Below are 21,759 nucleotides of genomic sequence, written 5' to 3'. Positions count from 1 at the left end.
TTGAGCTTAAGAAATGCTGAGCGAGTTCGGCCCTTTTGATTTTCTGACTCAAGCTCCTCGCACATTTCATTGTAGTATTTTGCTTTGTCATTCCGAGCTGCCTTTTGGAATCTTCTGTTCAGCTCTTTAGTATCTTGAATTCTTCCTTGCACTTTGGCTTCTCTTGTACATTAACCTTTTATCCTTTACTTTGCTAAACTTAATCTAGTAGCTTTTCTATAGATTGCATCTAATTTTCTCCATAGATGACCATGTTATCTGAGTAAATACAGTTTCACTTTTTTACTTTCCAACCTGTTTTCCTGCTACATTTCTTGCCTTACTTCATGGGCTAGAACTCTCACTATAATGTTGAATAGAAAGCGATCAGGGTAGAAATCCTTTTATTATTGGTCTTAAAAAGTGTTTGGTGTTTTAATTATTAAGTATGTTAATTATGGGTTTATTAGAGATACGCTTTATAAAACTGAGGAATTTTCTTTCTAGTTCCTGACAGGTTTTAATCAGGAATGGATTTTGGAGTTTGTCAAGTATCTTTTTTACACCTGTTGAAATGAAAACACAGGGTTGGGTCATCTTATACCAAATTAGGTTGTTTATTAATATTAAATGAACCCTGCATTCCTGGTTTTAAAAAAATAGAGTTTGTACAGTTTTAAGGTGCTGGCATATGAGTGACATTTCCTTCTCTCAGAAATCATTGAAACAGAAGTACAAACACTGTATCTAATGAAGCCGGGAGAAAGAACCCTTAAATAAACTAAGGATGACAGAAGAAGAGTTGATGCCTTTGCATTGTGGAGCTGAAGAGTCTTAAACATACTATAGACCCCCAAGAAAACAAATAGTCTGTCTTGGAGAGGGTGAAACCAAATTTCTCCTTGCAGGCTAGGATTTTGAAGGTCTGTCTTCGATACTTTGGACACATGGCCTAATGGGACTGGTTTTTGGTGAAAGATATCATGCTCGGAAGAGTAAAGGGACAGTGCATATGAGTAAGACCCAGATGAGGTGAATTGGGGCAGTGGGGGTTGGTGTGTTGGAATCAGTGAGACTGACCCAGGACAGGGCCAGCTTCAGAGCTATTGTGCATAGGATCACTATGAGTCACAGGTGACCCAACGGCACATAACAACAACAACAAGTTAGATGGCACAGTTGCTTTGAAAATTATTGGACATCTGCTAAAGTTTAATATTTGCATGTAAGCCAACCTCCGTTGCCACTGGGCCAATTCCAAGTCTTAATGATCAGATAGGACAGTGTAGAGCTGTCTGAGGATTTTAGCTGTAATGGTCTATTTTGTGCTATAAGGTTGATGTAAATCAACATAGACTTGTTGGTAGTGTGTTTGCTTTTTGGTTGGTTATAAGCCAACAATAACACTTTAAGAATAATTGATATATTTTTACATTGAAAGACTTGAACAAAAATATTCATAATTGCTTTATTCATAATAGCTAAAATCTTGAAACTTCCCAAACATCCATCAACAAGAGAATGGATAAATTAATGCAACCTTTGGTATAGATTGCATCTCAATGTCAAGAAAACAAAGATTCTTATCACTGGACCGATAGGCCACATTATGATGGATGGAAAGGAGATTTAAACTGTCAACAACGTCATCTTGCTTGGAATCACAATTAACACCCTTAGTACGAGAAGTCAGGAAATAAAAAGACATTTTGCACTGGGAAAAGCTGCCATTATGGAGTACTATAAATTACTGAGGAGCACTGATGTCAGTTTGAGGACTAAGGTGCGTCTGATTCGGGCCATAGTCTTTCTGAGCACTTGCTTTGCATCTGAGAGTTGGACAATGAATTAGGATAACAGAAGAATTGACACCTTAGAGCTGTGGTATTGGAGAAGGGCACTGAACATCCCATGGATCGCCAAAAGAACAAACAGATATATCTTGGAGAGGGTGCACCTGGAGTGCTCTTTGGAAATAAGAATGCTGAGACTTCACCCCACTTACTTTGAACATGTTGCTAGGAGGGTTATTCCTTGGAGAGGGACATAATGCTGGGAAGGGTGGAGAGTTGGCAAAGGAGAGAAAGACCGTCAACCAGGTGAATTGACATGGTGACTGTTGCAATGAGCTCTAGTGTGTCAGGAATTGTGAGGATGGCACAGGATAAGACAAGGTTCATAGGGTCGCTATGAATCCTGCTCAATAGCGCTGAACAATAACAACAACATCCAAACAATAAAATATTACATGATGATAAGAAAGAGCAAGTTACTGGACTATAACATGGGCAATTCTCATGAACATAACGTTGGAAAAATGTTTTGGATAATTTCTAGATCAAAATTAATAGTTTCTGCTAACAAAAGTCAAAATAGTGGTTACCTTAAGGAACAGAGGTGAAATTGACACAGTAACTGGGCTAATTGGGATAGGTGTGTTGGAGACAATGAGATTGGCTCAGGATAGGGCAGAATTATTGTGCGTAGAGAGTTGCTATGAGTTGCAAATGACTTGACGGCACATAACAAGAAGATGGATCTTCTACCCCACTGACTGCAAAAATGGTTTCCCAATAAAGGAAACTTCAAACTGTAATTTTACTGTATAAAAGAATAAATCAGACCAACTAAATATTTTTCACACTAGCTGTAGAAAAAGTAATTTTATTAGCAAACTAGGAATGGAAGGGAATGTCCTTAAGTGGAGAGAAGGTAATGAACAAAAAAGTCCACAGCCTCCAGATCTTCCACCTCCAACTCCTGGTGTTATTTTTTAACTTTTCTTTTGATTTGAATAAAAGTTGAGAGAGCAAATTAACACCTTTTCTTCTGGGTCTTGAATTCAGTAATTTATAGGTATTGTCTTAATAATGATTAACAACTGAGCAAATTGGCTTCCCATGCAACAATCCATACATTTTCTGTTTCATGACATCAATTACAATCCCTCCATTGCAGCATAATTCTTCCCATTTTCCCTGTGTTTTCCATTTCCATTTTTACTTTTCTATCTCGGGGAAGTGCCACCCTTTTAATTTTATGTGAGTGGCTGTTCTAATGTGTTCCTCCTGGTGTTATCCATCACTGCATAGGCTCATCTGTTGTTTTGCTGGAAATTGAGTCACTGAGGTGATGACAGCTCAGCCTTAGAGGATAATTAAGGGTCATTATCTTGGGGATTCCACCATTCTCCCATCAGATTAAAAAGGTGATCTTTTAAAATGAGGTTGAATTTTGTTTCACATTTTTTCCCCTTCCTGCTTTATCATGATCCCTTTGTGAATGGTCAGCACTAGAAGCTGGCACCATCCAGTTCTCCCAATCTCTTGTGGAGACTGACCTTCCTGTGGTCCATTTGCCCCCTGGACTCATGGTCTTTGGTTAACAGCCCAATGCAGTACACACTGTATCACCAGGGCTCCTTTGGACTAAATTGGCTTTGATTTTCTTCATCCTTCTTTCCTCTGAATAAGGAAAGACCAATAGTTGCACATTGGAGAGATGCTTAAGAGCTTTTGCTTTTTTTTTTTTTTAATGTCATTGTTCTTCTGGAGACGCTGTTCAGAGATGTTCAGAATGGTCCAGTGTCTGACCTACTGTCATAGGCTGTCCTACAACATGGCCTCTAACAAAACTAGGCTGTCCGAACCCCTGGTAACAGAATTGTTTACCTTTCTACCAAGAAGTTGGGAAAAGCACCAAAATCTGCATGTGGTGTGTGGCCAGGCCCACTAAGAGGAGTTCATGCTGTGAGACCTAAAGTTCTCATAAGGTTGTAAGAAAAAAAAACCATGTCTGCAGAGCTTTTGGTGGTTCTGTGTGCTAAGTGTGTCTGTGACAGGATCAAGCGTGCTTTCCTTATTGAGGAGCAGAAAATTGTTGTGAAAGTACTGAGGGCACAAGCACAGAGTCAGAAAGCTAAATAAAAAACAGTGCATCTTTAATAAAATCATACTACTTGTTCTGATAAAAAATGTCATCTTCTTATTTTGCATAATTTAATTTCAGAACAAAGTAAATGAAACTCAAAATACACAACATCCAACCTCATTCTTGAGGTTGAGGCCAGAGTTACATCTTGCCTTAACACACAGGACAGGAAAGAAAAACACTGTCTATCAGCAGATGGAACCAGATGGAAGAGGGCAACTCAAGGCTGCTGTGGAAGCCACAGGGACGTTAGACAGAGGGAAGGAGGTGTTACAGTAGGAACTTCAAATCGACTTCTTCCATTCGATATGCATCCTCAACACCCTCAAGTTAGGGGATCTCATCAGGAACAGCAGCAATGGGTTCCTCAGCAGTCGCCTCATCTTCATCAGTGCCTAAGCCTAGCTTGATCATGCTGTAGATGCGATTGGAGTGAGTCTGGGGATCCTCAAGGGAGAAACCAGAAGAGAGCAGTGTGGTTTCAAACAGCAGCAGCGCCAGGTCCTTAACAGCTTTGTCATTCTTGTCTGCCTCAGCCTTCTGTTTCAGTGTTTCTACAATCAGATGATCGGGGTTGATCTCCAGGTGCTTTTTAGCCATCATGTAGCCCATTTTTGAGTTGTCCCAAAGCGCCTGTGCTTCCATGATCCACTCCATATTGGCTGTCCCAGCAGTATGTGTGAGTCACGATGCAGCAGGGTGAAGATACAAGCCTATTATTGGAAATTTTCACCTTCTCAACCTTCTTATCCAAAATGTCCTTCCTGAACTTACAGAGGTTCTCAAACTTGGCCTTGCTGTCCTCCATTTTCTTTTTCTCCTCTTCATCCTCAGGTAGTTCTAGACCCTCCTTGGTGACGGAAACCAGGCTTTTCCCATCAAACTCCTTGAGCTGTTGCACACAGTACTCGTCGACAGGTTCAGTCCTATACACAACCTCAAAGTCCCGCTTGCACACTCATTCCACAAAAGCAGAGCTGACCACCTGCTCTTTGCTCTCACCAGTGATGTAATAAATGGACTTCTGGGTCTCCTTCATGTGACACACATATTCTGAGAGAGAAGTCGTCTCATCTCCAGACTGGGAAGTGTGATAGCAAAATCTCTCAGAAAGGTGACACTGGTTAGTAGAATCTGCATGGATTCCAAGCTTCAGGGTTTTAAGAATGCCTCATAGAATTTCTTGTAGTTCTCCTTGTCTTCTGCCAACTCAGAGAAGAGCTCAAGGCACTTCTTGACAATGTTTTTGTGGATGACCTTCAAGATTTTGCTCTGTTACAGCATTTCATGAGAAATGTTGAGGGGCAGATCCTCAGAGTCAACCACACCACAGATGAAGTTCGGATACTCTGGTATCAACTCATCACAACTGTCCATGATGAACATGTGGCAAACATAAAGTTTAATGTTCTTGTTCTCAAAGAGATCAAAGGGAGCCTGGCGAGGGATAAAGAACAATACCCTGAATTCCAGCTGGTCCTCTACTGAGAAATGCTTGACTGCCAAGTGGTCTTCCCATTAGTGAGGCTCTTGCAGATCTCTCCATATTCCTCCTGTGTGATTTCATCAGGATTTCTGGTCCAAATGGGCTTAGTCTTGTTCAGTTCTTCCCAATCAATATACTTCTCCTTAATTTTGTTTTCTTCTTTTTTTTTTCTTTTACCAGTGTCATCCTCCTCATCTGAACTCATATATTCTATCGTGGGCTTCTCTTCATCATCCTTATCTTCCTCTTTCTCACCTTTCTCTTCTTCTGCCTCACCATCACTGATTTCCTTCTCTTGTTCTTTCTCCAGATAGAGGGTGATGGGGGCAGCCTATGAACTGTGAGTGCTTCTTCACTACTTTGACTCTTCTCTCTCCTGAGTCTGGTCTTCTTCAAGGTGCAAAATGACTTTAGTACCAATGGGCTCACCCTGGTCAGCACGAACTGTGAAGGAGCCCCCAGCTGAAGACTCCCAGGCATACTGCTTATCATCGTGTTTTGTGATCACTGCCACTTTCTCTACCACCACCAGATAGGCAGAATAAAAGCCAGCACCAAACTGACCAATCATGGAGATGTCTGCACCAGCCTGCAGAGCCTCCATAAAGGCTTTGGTACCAGACTTGGCAAGTGTTCCCAAATTATTTATGAGATAAGCCTTGGTCATGCCAAAGCCTGTGTCCACAAGAGTCAAAGTACATTCCTGGGGGTTAGGGTCAGCTCTTTCCCACTGTCCAACTTGGAAGGGTCTGTCAGGCTGTCATGGCGAATCTTGTCCAATGTATCAGAAGCATTAGAGATCAACTCTCTAGGGAAGATTTCCTTGTTGGGATAGAAGGTATGGATGATAAGAGACATAAGTTGGGCAATCTCTGCCTGAAAGGCAAAGGTCTCTACTTCCTCTTCTTCATGGTGCACTTCCTCAGGCATCTTGATGAAAAGGGTTCCAAGTACCAAAAGGGTGAGGGCAGGGTCTAAGACCAGGCCGCACAAGGCTCGCCAGCTGCACGGGGTGACTCAAGAGCTGCTTAAGAGCTTTTAAGGTGCCCATCACTACTCAGGAAATAGAATTTTTTTTTATTATTTTATTATTTTTGTGTGTGTGTACCGTCAAATCAGATCTGACTGGTACAGGAGGAGATTGTCCCTCCTTCCCCGGCAGAGCATCTGGTGGCTTTGAACCGTGTGCCTCTCGGATTGTAGTTGCAGCTCCTTGCCACTAGGCCACCAGAGCTCCCCTAGGAAATATAATTCTTAATGGTGGAACATTTGAAGCAGTTCTTTTAAATTCAGAGAAAACCAGTGGTGCCTGTGAACAGCAGTCCACATGCCACAGTGTGGGAATCAAGTCTTGTGCAGTAAGGGGAAGAACACACAAAGCTTGTCCTGATAATGTCCAGTTTGCAGATTGATGTGGGTTCCTTCTGGGGAGAGTTGCGTAACTGCCATTCATGTTACAAATATTTTAAAAGTACACTATTTTCACGTCTCAATTTAAAAAAAAACTTGTCATTTTTGTTAGACATTTTGTTTTTTTAAATTTTATTTCTTGTTTTTTTGTGTATGGTCAAATCAGATCTGATCGGTACTAGAGGAGAGTGTCCCTCCCCCGGCAGAGCATCTGGTGGATTCAAACCGTGCACCTCTGGGATTATAGTGCAGCTTCTTGCTTCTAGGCCATCAAAGCTCCCGCTGGTTAGGCATTTTGTGACAAGGTCAGAAAATTTGGTGGAAATCACAGACGTTAAACCAAGTCTCTTTATTTTTTAAGGTGGAAAGTATTTTAGAGGTACAGGAACAAGTATAAAGGAAGCAAAGGTTAGTTTCAGAGTATAGATGATGTTTGACCAGCAGGAAAATAACAAATATTTAAAGTTGAGTGGATGCAGACCCTGACACACGTCACAGAGACAGCTCTAGGCCTCTGGAGAAATGGGATAATGTTGGGCTGGACCAGGAGCCCAAGCCAGCTAGATTGGGTCCTTCCTTCCCCAAGATTCTTTCATATTCTGCCCTTAAATCCTCCACAGTTGGACTATGTACACAAGGCTGGGGGACCCCGGCCAGAGAATTGAAGTAAGGAGTATGGAGTCAACCAAACTGCCACTTGGTAATGATTGATCTGGAGGTACCCCTCCCTGGCCCAGAGCCTGCCCTCACTGTGAATGACATCCTGGCCCCCATGGCCTCCCCCCTGCCAACCTTGAGTCTTCCTGCTAAATCTGTAAATCACTCGCTGGTTGGTTTCTGGGAACTCTGTGCTGCAGTCTCAGCAAGATGATGCTCCTGGTTGGTGATCCTCTTCCAGATGAAGGCCCTAACCCCTCCAGGGACAAGGGGATGGGGTCCATCCCACAGGCAGGATCTAGCATTTTTTTGAGACTCAGTAGGGAGTTTCCAGCTCATGACCTTCCCCTGACTCTGGTGGCTGGGGACTAGGGGTCCTGCTCCGGGTCCGCCTCCGTCCTTCCTGGCAGCCAATGACTGCCTTGCCCAGCCTCCTCCCAAATGAGCTCTATCTTAGTTTTCCCCTTTTCCTGTGTCACACATCACACACACACACACACACACACACACACACACACACACACACACAGAGATGGCCCTTCGAAGTTCTTCTCTTGGTGACCCCTCTCTTACCCCCCAGCATGGCCACCTTGACACTCACTGATTCCTCCTTATTCCCTGTTCCTTGAGATTAGGGAAGGGGGGAAGTTCTAGCAGGCACTTCCTCCCCTTGGGTACCCCCAGATATGTGTGTTCTCACTCAAGATCCCCTTGCTGAGCAGTCGTCATCTCTGTTCTTAGCTGTAAAGCTCCTAGATGTTGACACTGCGGTTATATATTTCCCTCCTGATCTGATTGTTTTTGTAAGGCCACATGATTATTGAATGCCTGCCCTCTCCGCACCCCCATCAGAGCAGGCTGTAAGGTGGGGCAGGGGAGGACCCCAGAGGAACCAGCTGCCTGGGCCTCCCAGGTCCATAGGGACAGCTCTCCTTGGCCTCAGTTGGAAAGACTTTGAATTAACATCCTTCATAGCAGTCTGCCAGTTTTCCATACTCGGGTTGCATTTTTAAGCCTTTAGGTCAGTGACTTGCCCTACATTTAAAGGAATTTCAGGAGTTATGTTTTATATTTTGCTCCTGCAAGAGCTCTCACTTTATCTCTGTCCTGCATTCCCATTTGCTTGTGCCTCTGGCCGGTCATTCCGTTCTGTCTTTTGTTTTTAATGTGTTTATGTAAACAAAACCAAACCATAAAAGTGCATGCCTTTTAAAAGTGTATAAAAGAGATTCTGTGTCTCATTTTGTTTCTTTTCACCCAATACTAGGATTTTACGATCTATCCATGTAGCTTTCACCTCTACCTCCTCTGTGAGGTCCTAACCCATTTTCCCCCTTCTCATCTTCTCACTTGCATCAATAATGCAATAACCATTCTCAGACTATCAGGCAGTGCTTCTCAAACCTTGGTGTGCACGTGTGTCACTTAGGAATCTTATTAAAATGCAGTCTTTGATTTAGCAGGGGTGGGGTGGAGTCCAAGACTGAATATCTAGCAAGTTCCCAGCTGATGGGCCAGCCTGTGCTGCCGGTCCTGGGATCTCACTTAGAGAAGCAAGAGGCTTATCAACCTCAGCGAGCATTCCTGTGGGCCTTGTGGGTCATAGGGTCTGTGTTGATTTCAATTGATAAGAATCATCTCATCTATTCTCTCATTTGTTTGACTAACTGCCTTACCCAACACCAGCAGGGCAGGATGATGAGAAGCATAGAATTATGGGGAGAAAGGAAAAGCGTTTTCTTGCTGTGTCTGAACTGAGTCAAAGTCTCTTTCATTCTTAACCGAAACTGCCCAAAGCCTTCCTGGTCTGCACTGCGACCACACAGGACCTGTAGCCTTAGACCCCAGGCATCTACATCATTTAGACTCCTAATCTTCCCAGGCCTGTGCTTTCTCTCCGATAGGGGCTCTTGAAAACAGGAATTGAGAGGCCATGGGTCTTTAGTAAGTGTATTTCCTCCAAACCATATGGCTTTCTCTTCAGCAGCCTATTAAGAGCAGCCCCAGAATCAAATGACATGGCTTTGCTACGTGCAAATAGCTCTCCTGAGCCTGACATTCCTATCTCTAAAATGGGATCATAATATAGTTATAGGGATCAGGTTTGATATTCTTCATTTTTGCAAGGCCCCTTTGTGATGCTAGGAGCCCCCTTGTAAGACAAGTGTTCTAACTTCAGTTTTACTCATGAGAACATTGAAAGTTCAGGGAGGCTTAGCAAGTTCCCTGAAGGCCATGAAGCTAGAATGTGACAATGCTGGCATTCCAATCCAGTATCTGTGAATACAGCATAGCCTATGAATACACCCGAACCTTGAAGCAATACAGTCTCCATGCCTTGCCTTGCCCTCACTGCCTGGCCATGTTTCAAGGAGAACCACAGGGAAATGGGAAGGAAGGGCTGTGTCACCGTTAGATCTAACCAGGCAGATGTCCCCAGAAAATGAGATTTAGCAAGGGTGAAGGAGATAATCAACATCGTCCCTGAGACTGTTGCCCAGGAACTGAGTCCTTAGGGAGCAGGAGAAAGGAATCAGAACTCGGGCTGCAGGAATGGGGATTTTAGATTTAGAGGTGAGGGTCCAAACTGGGCTGGAATTATTGGGGAGGAGTATAGATTAAGGGAGGACAGAAGTTGGAGGTTACTTCAAGGTCAAATTTAGGAATGGGGTCAGGTTCAGGTAAGTGGGTGCCAGATGTGGATAAGATTGCCTGTCATGTTCCTTATTTGTTAATAACTAATCAGTATGTTGTCTGGAAGGGATAGGATATGTGTGAACGGCCAACATCCACATCAAGAAAAGCCACCTTCTGTGCCACCCTTGGTACTGTCAGCAGCTTGCTGGGCAGTTTTGGGAAACCATGTGCTGGCTTCCCCTACACACTTAATTCTGTAACCATCTCCAGGCACCAGACAAACCCTGGCCCCAAGCATTTCACAATAGAATTCCAAGTTGCACATCTAAACATTCTGAGACTCATGGCACATGGCCATTTACATCTTGTCCATACCCATCTATTTATCATCTTGGGGCCAAAATTCTATCTGTGACAAGAGCATTTCCCTGAAGGCCCATTTGCCTGCTTTTCAAGGGCCATGAGGGCCAGAAGAATTTTTGAGCCTGTAAAATGTTCTTAGTGTTCAGAACAATATCTTAGCATTTTCTGGTCTTTACAAAACACTTCATTGACTTTGACTCACAACAGCTTCATGACAATATTGGGATTCATTTAACGCTGAGGTTCAAAGGACATACTTTGGCTAAGATCACATATGGTGTGGATGGGTGAAATGAGACAAATTTGTTTTTCTACATCAAACCTTAAGTCTTAACGAGTGTGTAGCTCTTCTCTGAGGAACCATACTATCCTAGTTGGTTTCATTTCCCAGACTTGTGAATATATAGTTGAGGGAAGAGGCAGGATGTCTGGGAAATGTGTGCATCCTGGGTAGAAAGACTCAGAACGAAGATTAAGTTGAGGTCTTGTGGTTGCGCCTACTCAGTCCTGTGCTGTCAGTGAGGCTCTTTCCTGATCTGTGGGACCTTAGAAAATGGGAAGAGGGGTTGTTAGGAGATGGGAGAATTGGTGGGAATCCACATAGGAGTCCTTCATCAGGTTTGAGGTAGCTGAGCAGTTGCAAGAGGATGCTGCTGCTGGTTGCCACAGGAGACCTGACAGTGTCACCACATCACATGAGAACCCTGTGGTTTGGCCCTTTAGTTAAACCTTCCACCCAAGTCCATCCTCTGTCCCCTGTCCTTTGGCCCCTGTTCTCCCACACCAGATAACTTGCACTATCATTTTCAGGGCTGTGCCCTGAGGCCAGGCCAGACTGCCCTGTCAGCTCTAGAAATTCTACACAAGACTCAGCCCATGCTAGCAGCTGGCATGTCCGGGCGTCTGAGGCTGGAAGGCCCTGGCCCCACCACCCTTCCCTATGCCCTGGCCTCAGGCCCTGAAGCCTGGGTTTAACAGACACAAGCAGTGGGATGAGATTGCCTTCTATTGGTCCATGTCCTGAGTGTGGCCAGGGTAAGACATAGAAGCAAGGAGGCCCATGAGGCTCAGCAGCGTGGAGAGAAGCATCAAGAAGGAGGTGGTGAAGAGCAGGGCGGGCAGAGCGCTGAGCACCAGCAGCAGGATAGCGGGCAGCAGGTGGCGCCATGCTGCAGCCACCACAGGCCACAAGGATCTGAGCAAATGGGAGCCGGTGGTGAAGAGCGCATGGCACAGCATCAGCGCCAGCAGCAGGTAGAGCATCCCCTCAAGCCCCCACAGCACGCGCTGCAGTGGCTGCCGCCAGCCTGATGTGGCCCACCACCGGGCCCAGCTCTGTGGCACGCGGCAAGCCCACCAGCGTGCCCAGCTCTGCCGTGAGACCCAGGCCAACCACGGCCCTACAGGCTGCAACCCCTCACCAGCCCCGATGGCATCTGGGTTCACATGTGGCTGCTGCATCATGCCTGGTGCACCTGGGGAGAGGGCTGGGTCAGTTGCAGGCAGAGCCCTGCGGGGCCTGAGAGTGTCAGGGGTCAGGAGGGCACCCATGTGGTTGGGAGGGGGCCTAGGACTTACCTCTGGGCAGAGCCACCTAAGTCATGTTGCTTCCTGAAGTGCCCAGGATGGCCTGGCAGCTGGAACAAATCCCCCACTCTTGCCAACCCCCACCCTCCCCAGAGCAGCCCCATTGTGATGTGGGCAGGGGTGGGGTCCAGCCAAGAGAGGAGCCTCTGTGGCCCTTCCAGGCTGGCAGGGGAACCAGATGAGCTCACAGATATCTAATGCTTTCTATTCTCCTAACCTTCCCCTGCTGATAGTCAGCCCCACCCTACTCTCTTTCTCTAGGCCTTCCTTCTCTTGAGTCACAGAGGGGGCCAGAATGACCACCTCCAACCTGCAGGCCCTGAGTCCACAGCCATATTCTGCCCAGGATTTATTGAATCTCATCAGGCTATCCCTACCTATTAACCCAAGGTCCACTAGCCACGTTTGGAAGTCAGTGTTGTTAAATGCTGTCAGGTCAATTATGACTCGTCGCCAGCCACTCTGTGACTGACAGATATGAACCTTGAACCATCCTGCACCGTCCTTATGATCTGTCATGCTCAAGCCCATTGGAGCAGTCACTGTCAATCCATCCTGTTGAGGATCTTCCTCTGACCCTCCACCTTTCCCAGCTTGAAGTCTCTCTCCCAGGACTGCTTCCTCCTGAGATTATGCCCAAAAATAAATGAGACAAAATTTCACCATCCTTGCCTCTAATCAGCACTCTGGTTGCACTTCTTTCAAGATTTGTTTGTTCTTTTGGCAGTCTATGGGACATTCAATACTCTTTGCTACTATTCAAAGGCATCAATTCTCTGTTATCCTTATTCATTGTCCAATAGGCAGTGGTCCCTGAGAATAAGCAGTACTACCCTCACCCCTATCCCTGTGCCTGGTCCATGATGGAATAAATGTGATCCAGGGAAGCAGATGGTCAGTATATTTTTGAAAGGTTATCCAGTGTTTTGAGGACACTCAGACCCAAGGGTGGAGGCAGAAAGCCAGGCCAAGCAGTGCCAAGGGTATGCCGTGGACCCGCAGGAGCAGACCCAGGCCTGATAACAGGAGCAGCAATGCATCTTGCAGGCTGATTTGTCTTGGAGTTGACACTTGCAGCAGATGTGCAGGTCCCTGCGGTCCTGGGCCTTCACCGGCTCCCTGGCTCTGCCCCCCTGTGAGAGTCCTGTGCTGCAGGGTGGGAGTTCTGGCTCTGTGCAGAGAAAGGAGGCAACTGGGCTCACGGAGCTTGGCCACTTGCCACCTGCCTATGTCTCTGACCATTGGCCAGGCTATGGGCCCACTTACCCATGGAGCAGGTCAAATGCAAGGAAATTGACCAGTAGCAGCAGTAGCAGCAGTGCTGGTCCCGAGGTGAAGAGGACTGCTTGAACTGTCAGCCCCAGTGCTGCCAGCCCTAGGGCACTGTCCAGGAACTGGGCCACGCTAGAACTCCAGAGGGACAGGCTTGGGCTCACTGTATTTTCCAACATCTCTCCAACATCCAGTTCACTGTGAGGGGCTGGGATCCAACTTGCCAGTGTTTGGGGCCTGAATAAGCAGAGCCAATTCATGGAATGATATGCAGGTGACAGGAAGGACTAGGAGCAAATATCAGGGATGTGGGTATGGGAGGGGATGAGGCCCTACTAGACATTTACAGATGAGCTCTCAAAATGTGAAACTGGATTTGAATTAGGCATGAATCTTCCCTTTACCCCACATCCATCCACCAGACCCTCCTTACCTCCTCCTACATGGGCCAGCCATTCTGGGACTGGGCAGTTGGGGCATTGTGACTACTGCCAGCTAAAGTGCTGAGGGGGGAAAGGGGCAGTTGCCTGGTCCAGGCCTCATAAGCAACTGGGGTGGGGCTTGATGGTTTACCCATAGCCAGTGATTTCTGAGAAATAAGACTCATCTTTCTCGCCTTGCCAAGTCTCTGCCCAGCACTCTCTTTTGGGAATCTAAGTTCTTAGGAAGACATTCTTATCCCATCTTGTATGGGCAGCAGGCCAGAAGAGAGATGGAAGAGCTACTGTCTTCCTGTGTGTTCTCAGAATTATGTGTCCAGGGGCAAGGCATTCAGTTGATCTGTCCCCATATCTCTCTTCTGAGGGTGATGTCTGTGGGACTTGTTTGTTGTTGTTGAGTGCTTCAAGCTGACCGCAGTCATAATGGCCTGTGGATAACCTTGATCTGTCCTGCACTATCCTCATGATCTCTGACATGCTCAAGCCCTTGCTCAAGTCACTGTGTCAGTCCACCCCCTGGAGGGGCGTCCTCTCTTTTGCTGATCCTCTACATTTCCCAGCATGATTTCAAGCTCTAAGATCTGATTCCTTCTGAAAATATATTCAGAGTAAGGGAAACAAAGCTTCACTTTCCTTGCCTCTAAGGAACATGCTGGTTGCACTTTCTTCAAGGCATATTTGTTTGATTGTACGGCAGTCTATGTTATATTCAGCACTCTTTGCCAATACCACAATTCAAAGACAACAGTTCTTCTTTGATCTTCCTTATTGTCCAATTTTCAGATGCATAGGAAGCAACTGAAAATACCAAGACTTAATCAGGCACACCTTAGTCTTTAAACTGGCATCCTTGCTTTTTAGAACTTTAGCGAGGTCCTTGACAGCAGATTTCCCCACTGCAACACATCTGTTGATTTCTTGACGGCTGTTACCATGGATGTTGATTATGGATCCAAGTAAAATTAAATAGTTGACAATTTCAATCTTTTATCCATCTATCACGAAGTTGCCTATTGGTCCTGTGGTGAGGATTTTTGTGTTCTTGATGTTGATATGTAACTCATATTGAAGGTTGTAGTTTTTGATTTTTGGGATTAAGTGCTTTAAGTTCTCTTCACTTTCAGCAAGCAAAGTGGTGCCATCTGCATAACACGGGTTGTTAACAACAACAAAAAAACACAAGGTAGCTCTGGAAGACAGAGGAAATAATTTAAAGCTTTCTAAAGCTGAGCTCTCACATAATCTGCTAAATGGAGTAAGAGCAGAAGGGCACTGTTTAGATATTCTAGGCCCAATAGTCTGTGGAAGGTATTCTGGAGTTGGGGATTCAAGAAATGGGGTAGAAGATGTGAATGTCAAGGAATACAACAAAGTCTCCCTCCATATTGGAGGATGAAATGAAAAAAATCAATGTAATAAGTGGACAAAGAGTCAGAGCAGCACAATGGATAAGTGTTTTGACTACCAGTTTAACGGTTAGCAATTCCAACCTGCCAGCTGCTCCATAGGAGATGTGTCAGTCTGCTTGCATAAAGACAGCAGCCTTGGAAACACCATGGAGCCACTCTACTCTGTCCTGTAGGGTCTCTGTGGTCAGAATGGACTCACAGCAATGGATTTGTTTCTGTTTTGTTTGGTTTAATGAAGTAGTTGGTCATTTAGAAAAGCGATCTGTCCCCACAGACGAGCTGTGCACAAGTAGCAACTGCAGAGCTCCAGCACAGTTCAGTGACTTGAGAGGCAGAAATGGGTGACCTCTAAGGAAACTTAATCCTTGTTCCCATGTCATACTTTGATGGATAACTCTTGGTGGAAGACAATCTTCTGGGAAAAGAGGAGATAAGATAACTGCTGTTGGCAGGGCCTGGAAAAGGGCAACCTGTAATGAAGATCTACATCCTTGGTGAGCTCAGTGATGAGCTCAACACTGTGTTTGCTCAAACTCGCTTTGCATTTCCAGCATTTACGCTTCTGGCATAGAAGTATCTGTAAGGGAGAGAGTAGACTTCAGGTTCTTTGGGGGGTGGGTGTGTCTATGTATATCAATTCCAGTGTCCTTTTTAAATTAGCTCACCAGCATGGTCACTTCAGAATTTATTCACAGGATTGCATTCCTGCAAAATCTTAAGCCGAGAGTCACCAAGTTGAAGCCACTCTTAGTGCACCAGGGAAAGGATAAAGGTGGCTGCAGTTCTGTGATGATTTACTATGCACCAGGTGCTCTGTGTACAATTATAGGAAAGTCTGTTTGTCATTTCCTCAATTTCAGAATTTGTTTTCCATTTGATAATCTTTTTCATCTGTGCCAGATGCTAGATTGTGATTGCTAGCAACAGAGCCCAAGATGAGGATACTTGTACATGTGACCTGTTGAGAGTGGGCTCTCAAGAGGCAAAACTCCTCCTGGGAAATGGGGGACAGGAAGCAGGGCAAGACCGGGAAAAGAGCTAACTAAGCAAGAATGTGGTCCTGGTTGAAGTCAAGCCTCAGCTTGGTCTCACGGAGAGCTCTGAAAGGTGAATGGTGCCACAGAGTTGTTGTTGTGGCTGTTAGGTGCTGTCAAGTATGACTTAAAGAGACCCTGTGAACAACAGACCTGAATCCTGTCCTGTCCTGTGCCATCTTCACAATCTCTGATATACTTGAGCCCTTTGCTGCAGTCTATCTTGTTGGGAGTCTTCCTTTCTTTCACCAGCCCTCTACTTTTCAAGTATGATGTAACTTTCTGAGGAATAGCTTCTCCTAGCAACATATCTAAAGTTTGCCATATTCACCTCCAAGGAGCCTCTGGCTATACCTTTCCCAAGAAATACCTATTTATTGTTTTATAAGTCCATGAGGTATTCAGTTCTCTTCTCCAATAACACAACTCAAAGGCATTGATTCTTCTTCTGTCATCCTTATTGTCCAGCTCTCAGATGCAAAGGAAGTGACTGAAAAGACCGTGATCTGAATCAGACACACCTTAGTTTTCAAACTGACATAATTGCTCATCCCTAATTTGGAGAGGCCTCTGACTGCTGACTTTCCCAATGCAAATGTCTCCTAATTTCCTGACTGCTCGGACCAAGGGTGTTGACTGTGGATCCATTGACAGTTTTAGTTCCTTCTCTGTCTATCACAATGTTGCATATTGCCCCGTGATAAGGAACTTTCTTTTCTTGATGCTGACATGTAATCCATATTGAAGGCTGTAGTCTTTGATGTTCTGCAGCAAATGCTTCAGGTCCTCCTCACTTCCAGCAAGCAAGATTGTGTCATCTGCATAATGCACGTTGTTGATGGATCCTCCTTCAATCCTGATGCCACATTCTTCTTCAGAGTTGGCCAAAGAGTTAGTCCCATCTTATATCCCTACATAAGTCATTGGCTATGATCTCTCTACTTTGAGGAGAGGAGGGAAAATGTGTATAACCTCCAGAGTAAGGTAGTTCTGATTAGCTGACAGAGCTTCTGTCCTTGTTATGTACCATCGAGTCAGACTCGACTCATAGCTTATCCTCCAGTGGGTTTTCAGAGGCAGTTAATCACATGGGAGTAGACTGTCCATCTTTCTTCTGCAGAACAACTGGTGGATTCGAACCTTGTGCTTTTGAGTAAACACTAAGCCATCTGAAAGGGAGCGCCATCTGGTAAACAGGAAATAGAGGAGACTTAAGTTGTGAACATGTAATTCTTCACCTCAAGGAACTTAAACTTTGTGATTAAGTGGTATGATGTGTCATGTCATGCATACATGGACACACTTACACACACACTCACACAGAATGACCAGCAGGAAGTCTGGCATTACTCTAGGAGTAAAGGGAAGGCTTCTCAGAGAATGACATTTAGCCTGAGATCTGAAGGATTGATAAGAACTAACTACAAAGAAAGAGGAGGCCAAAGATGCTTTGGTGGTATGAAAGTGGGAGGACAGGAGATTCTCACTTGTCCGTGCTCTAGACTGTGATAATGAAGCAATGATGGCAGCCTCACAGTGAAGTCTGGCCTGCACAGTGCTGACTTGCAAAGAAAAAGTTCTGTTGGTGTTATCACAGGTTGTTCTGATAGTGAGGGGGTCTCAAACATAGTTAATGAGTTTAGAAAAATAGTAAATAGATGCCTGTTTAAGGTCTATTGATGAGCAGGTTGTGAGATTTTTATTCCAGGAACTAAGGATTTATGGTCAAGTGACCCTGGCATAAAGAACTGAAAAAAAGTACAAGACGCACCATCTGTGAGGAAGCCTGATAGCTGCCTCCCCCCCAACACACTCATGAACCTACAGCACAGGACATGTTATCTGCAAGGAAGCCTCTCAGTGGCTCTTGGACCACTGGCTTGGCCTCTGTCCTGTTTGGGCAAGTGTCCTGTTTGGGCAGGTCTTTTAGCTCTGCCAATTAAGTGCCCTGAAGCATTCCAATATGCCAACAAGCCTCAGCCTGAAGGAGCTCAGCTTCAGTTCTGTGAGCTGGCAAACCTAATTCCTCCAGGAAGTGCCCAAGACGCTCTGACCCTACCAAGCCTTCTGCTTAGAGGTTCTCAGCTTTCTCAGTCCATGGGCCATGAAGCCCACCACTGTCTTGCACTGGTCTCCTCGTTTTGCAGCCTCTGATTCTGTATCGCTGCTTCTCATTGTCTTGCACCATCTCCAGTGTTCAGCCTGACTCCTGCATAGAGGAAGTTCTTGGTACAGGGATCCCAGATCCAAAGGATGTGCTCCACTCCTAGCTCTTCTGTTTTGATGGTCATGAGATTTCCTTTCCCACTTCTGGAATGGCTCATGTTAAGTCTAATTGTTATTTCAAGTCTACTGGTTGATTTTGTGCCATTGCGTTAAGTACGACTCAAAGCAACCGTATGAACAAGAGATCTGATCCCTGTCCTATCCTGTGTCATCCTCATCATCTCTGACATATTTGAGCCCATTGCTGCAGTCACTGTGTCAGCCCATCTGGTTTAGGGTCTTCTTCTCTTTTGCTGACCCTCCGCCTTCCCAAGCATAGTGTCCCTTTCCAAGGAATAGCCCCTCCTAACAGCATGCCCAAAGTATATAAGATAAAGTTTTGACATCTTTGCCTCCAAGGAGCACTCTGGCTGCACTTTCTCCAAGACAGATCTGTTTGTTCTTTTGGCAGTTCATGGGATATTCAGTACTCTTTTCCAACACCACAACTCAAAGGGATAGATTATTCTTCTTCTGTCATCCTTATGCAGTGTCCAGCTCTTAGATACATAGCAAATGATGGAAAAGACCATGATCCAAATAGGACACACCTTAGTCTTTAAACTGACATCATTGCTCCTCCATACTTTAGAGACGTCTCTGATAGTTAGATTTTCTCATTGCAAAATGACTTTTGAAATCTTGACTGCTAGTGCCAAGGTTATTGATCATTGATACCAATAAGACAGAACTGTTGACATTTTCAGTCTTTTCTCCATCTATGATGATGTTGTTTATTGGTCCAGAGGTAATAAATAAGCACTTTTTTGTCTTCTTGATGTTGAGATGTAATCCATACTGATCCTTTGCAGAAAGTGTTTCAAGTCCTTGTTGGCTATGATTTCTCTACATTGAGGAGAGGAGGCAAGATGTATATACAGCTGTAAACAGCTCCCTCCCACAACTTTCAGGAAGCAAGGGTGTGTCATCTGCATAACACATTACTGATTATTGATGAATCTTCCTCTGATTATGATGCCACATTCTTCTTCACAGAGGCCAGATTCTCTCATGATTTTCCCAGCATACAAACTGAATAGGCATGGAGAAAGGATACTTCTCTGACACACTCCTTTCTTTATTTTAAACCCTGTGATGTTCCCTTGCTCTGTACATACAACAGCATCTTGGTCTAGGAATATGTTTGTTATGAGCATAATTAAATGTTCTGGGATTCCCATTCTTTTCGATGTCAACCATAGATTATTAAGATCCACACAGTTGAATGCCTTTGCACAGTCAATAAAGCACAAATAGTCTTCTGGTATACTCTGCTTTCTGCTAAGATCTATCTGACGTTAGCAGTGATATCCCTTAGTGTCAGTCTCTTTTAAACCCAGCCTGAACTTCTTGCAGTTCTCTGTCAATGTACTGTTCCAGATATTTTTAGATGCTCCTTAGCAATATTTTGCTTGCATGTGGTATTAATTCTATTGTTTGATAATTTCCATATTCTATTGTATCACCCTTCTTGGGAATGGGAACAAATACAGATCTCTTCCAGTCAATTGGTCAGGTCTTCCAAATTTCCTAGCACAGATTGGTAAGCACATCTAGGGCTGTCTCTGTTAATTCAAACTTGTCAATTGGTATCCCATCAATTCTTATTTTTTGCCAGTGCCTTCAGTGCAACTTGAACTTTACCCTTCATAATCATTGGCTCTTGTTCATATGTTATTTCCTGAATATTTCAGTGTCAATCAATTAATGTTGGTACTGTGGCTCTGTGTCTTCCCCCCCCCCCATCTTTTACTTATGCTTCCTTGAGTCATTTAAGATTTTGCCCACAGCATCTTTCAGTATTACAACTAGGGGCTTGAATTTGTTTTTCAGTTCTTTCAGTTTGAGAAATGCTAAGCAAGTTCTTCTTTATTCTCTGATTCCAGCTCTTTGCACATATTGTTACAATACTTTGCTTTGTCTTTTTAAAAAAATTTATTAATGAGTTTTAATGCAACATACATATTTTTCCAGCATATTCTTTCCATTTAAATTTCCCCCCACTCATTCATCGTTGTCCATTTTCTTCCCTAGCCTCCTCTCCCTCCCAGTTCGTTTTTCTCTTTGAAGAAAAAAAATTATTTCATTGTTATACAATCCTCCCCAGTCCACTTTAATATGCATTTCTTTTTTCTGTAATCTTATCATTAATATAATACCTAATCCTATATTCCTTTTAAACAGTACATTATCTATCCACTCTTTTCTTAGGTACCCCCCAACCATGTCAGTCCTATCTATTTTACATCAGTGGCACTATGCAGTGTTTGTCCTTGTCTGACTGAGATATTTCACTCAGCATAATGTCCTCCAGGGTCACCCATTTTGTATAATATTTCATGAGTTCTTTGTTTTTCAATGAAGCATAGTATTCCATTGTATGAATATACCACAGCTTCTCTATCCATTTGTTGATGGGCACTTGGCTTGTTTCCAACTCTTTGCTATTGTGAACAAAGCCACAATAAAAATGGGTGTACACCTATCTGCTTGGGTGGCAGTTCTGGTTTCTTTAGGGTATATTCCCAGTAGTGGAATGGCTCAGTCAAATGGTATTTCTTATTCCAACTTTTTGAGAAAGTGCCATACTGCCTTCCATAGTGGTTGCACCATTTTACACTCCCATAGTGAATAAAGGTTCCAGTTTCTCCACAACCTCACCAGCATTTGCTTTTTGCTGTTCTGTTGAATTTTGCTAATCTTACTGGGGTGAAACGATATCTCATAGTTGTTTTTATTTGCATCTCTCTTAGAGCTAGGGATTTTGAACACTTCTTCATGTGTTTATTTGCCATCTGAATGTCTTCTGTGGTGAAGTGTCTGTACATATCCTGAGCCCATTTTTCAGCTGGGCTGTTTACCTTTATCTTGTTGTGGCATGCTTTGTCTTCTTGAGCAGCCCTTTGAAATCTTCTGCTGATCTCTTTTATTTCCGCAGCTCTTCCTTTTGCTTTGACTTCTCAACACTGTAGTGCAATTTTCAGAGTTTCTTCTGACATCCATTTAGTCTTTCCCCCCTCCTCTGCTTATATAATGACCTTTTGCTCTCTTCATGGCGGATATCCTTGATATCATCTCACCTGGCCTTTCTGCCTTGCCCAGAGATACATAGAGACCAATAGATTAAATCTGTTAGGCTGGCATAATTGACCAATCCCTGCATTAGCATTCCATACACCTTATTTTCATGGTCCCCTCCACACATATGGTGCTGTTTATTTGCATTGTTAGCAAGCTATCCAACCGCCTTAGATGGCCACAAGCAACTCACATTTGCATAGTCCATCCAA

At 44.3% G+C, this 21,759-nt stretch overlaps 2 protein-coding genes and 1 pseudogene across 2 annotated transcripts; all 3 read right to left on the bottom strand.

Annotated features, from left to right (window-relative positions):
* Window positions 1-4,193: 4,193 nt before the first annotated feature.
* On the bottom strand, window positions 4,194-6,325 carry LOC102866511 (annotated as a pseudogene).
* Window positions 6,326-11,467: 5,142 nt separating this feature from the next.
* On the bottom strand, window positions 11,468-11,944 carry TMEM239 (transmembrane protein 239). The gene has a single exon (XM_006894187.1). It carries the CDS (start codon window positions 11,924-11,926, stop codon window positions 11,468-11,470), a length of 459 nt encoding a protein of 152 aa, XP_006894249.1. The 5' UTR covers window positions 11,927-11,944.
* Window positions 11,945-12,985: 1,041 nt separating this feature from the next.
* Window positions 12,986-13,500, bottom strand: LOC102861369 (chromosome unknown open reading frame, human C20orf141). Its single transcript, XM_006894252.1, has 2 exons — window positions 13,316-13,500; window positions 12,986-13,220 (listed from the first exon to the last, which is right to left on the bottom strand). Exons 1-2 carry the CDS (start codon window positions 13,498-13,500, stop codon window positions 12,986-12,988), a joined length of 420 nt encoding a protein of 139 aa, XP_006894314.1.
* Between the last annotated feature and the right edge of the window lie 8,259 nt (window positions 13,501-21,759).

The sequence above is a fragment of the Elephantulus edwardii genome, unplaced genomic scaffold (assembly GCF_000299155.1).
Source record: "Elephantulus edwardii isolate Elephantulus edwardi_28Jun2011 unplaced genomic scaffold, EleEdw1.0 scaffold00138, whole genome shotgun sequence".
Classification (NCBI taxonomy): Eukaryota; Metazoa; Chordata; class Mammalia; order Macroscelidea; family Macroscelididae; genus Elephantulus; species Elephantulus edwardii.
Note: the sequence above shows the minus strand (reverse complement) of the source record. Positions and strands in the feature narration are given on the sequence as shown.

What these genes read in the sequence shown, in the direction of transcription:
- TMEM239 (XM_006894187.1), bottom strand. Translation starts at nt 11,926, where the DNA reads ATGATGCAGCAGCCACATGTGAACCCAGATGCCATCGGGGCTGGTGAG.
- LOC102861369 (XM_006894252.1), bottom strand. Translation starts at nt 13,500, where the DNA reads ATGTTGGAAAATACAGTGAGCCCAAGCCTGTCCCTCTGGAGTTCTAGC. An exon ending in GCATTTGACCTGCTCCATGG is followed by an intron (nt 13,221 to 13,315) that starts GTAAGTGGGCCC and finishes TTCTCTGCACAG; the next exon opens with AGCCAGAACTCCCACCCTGC.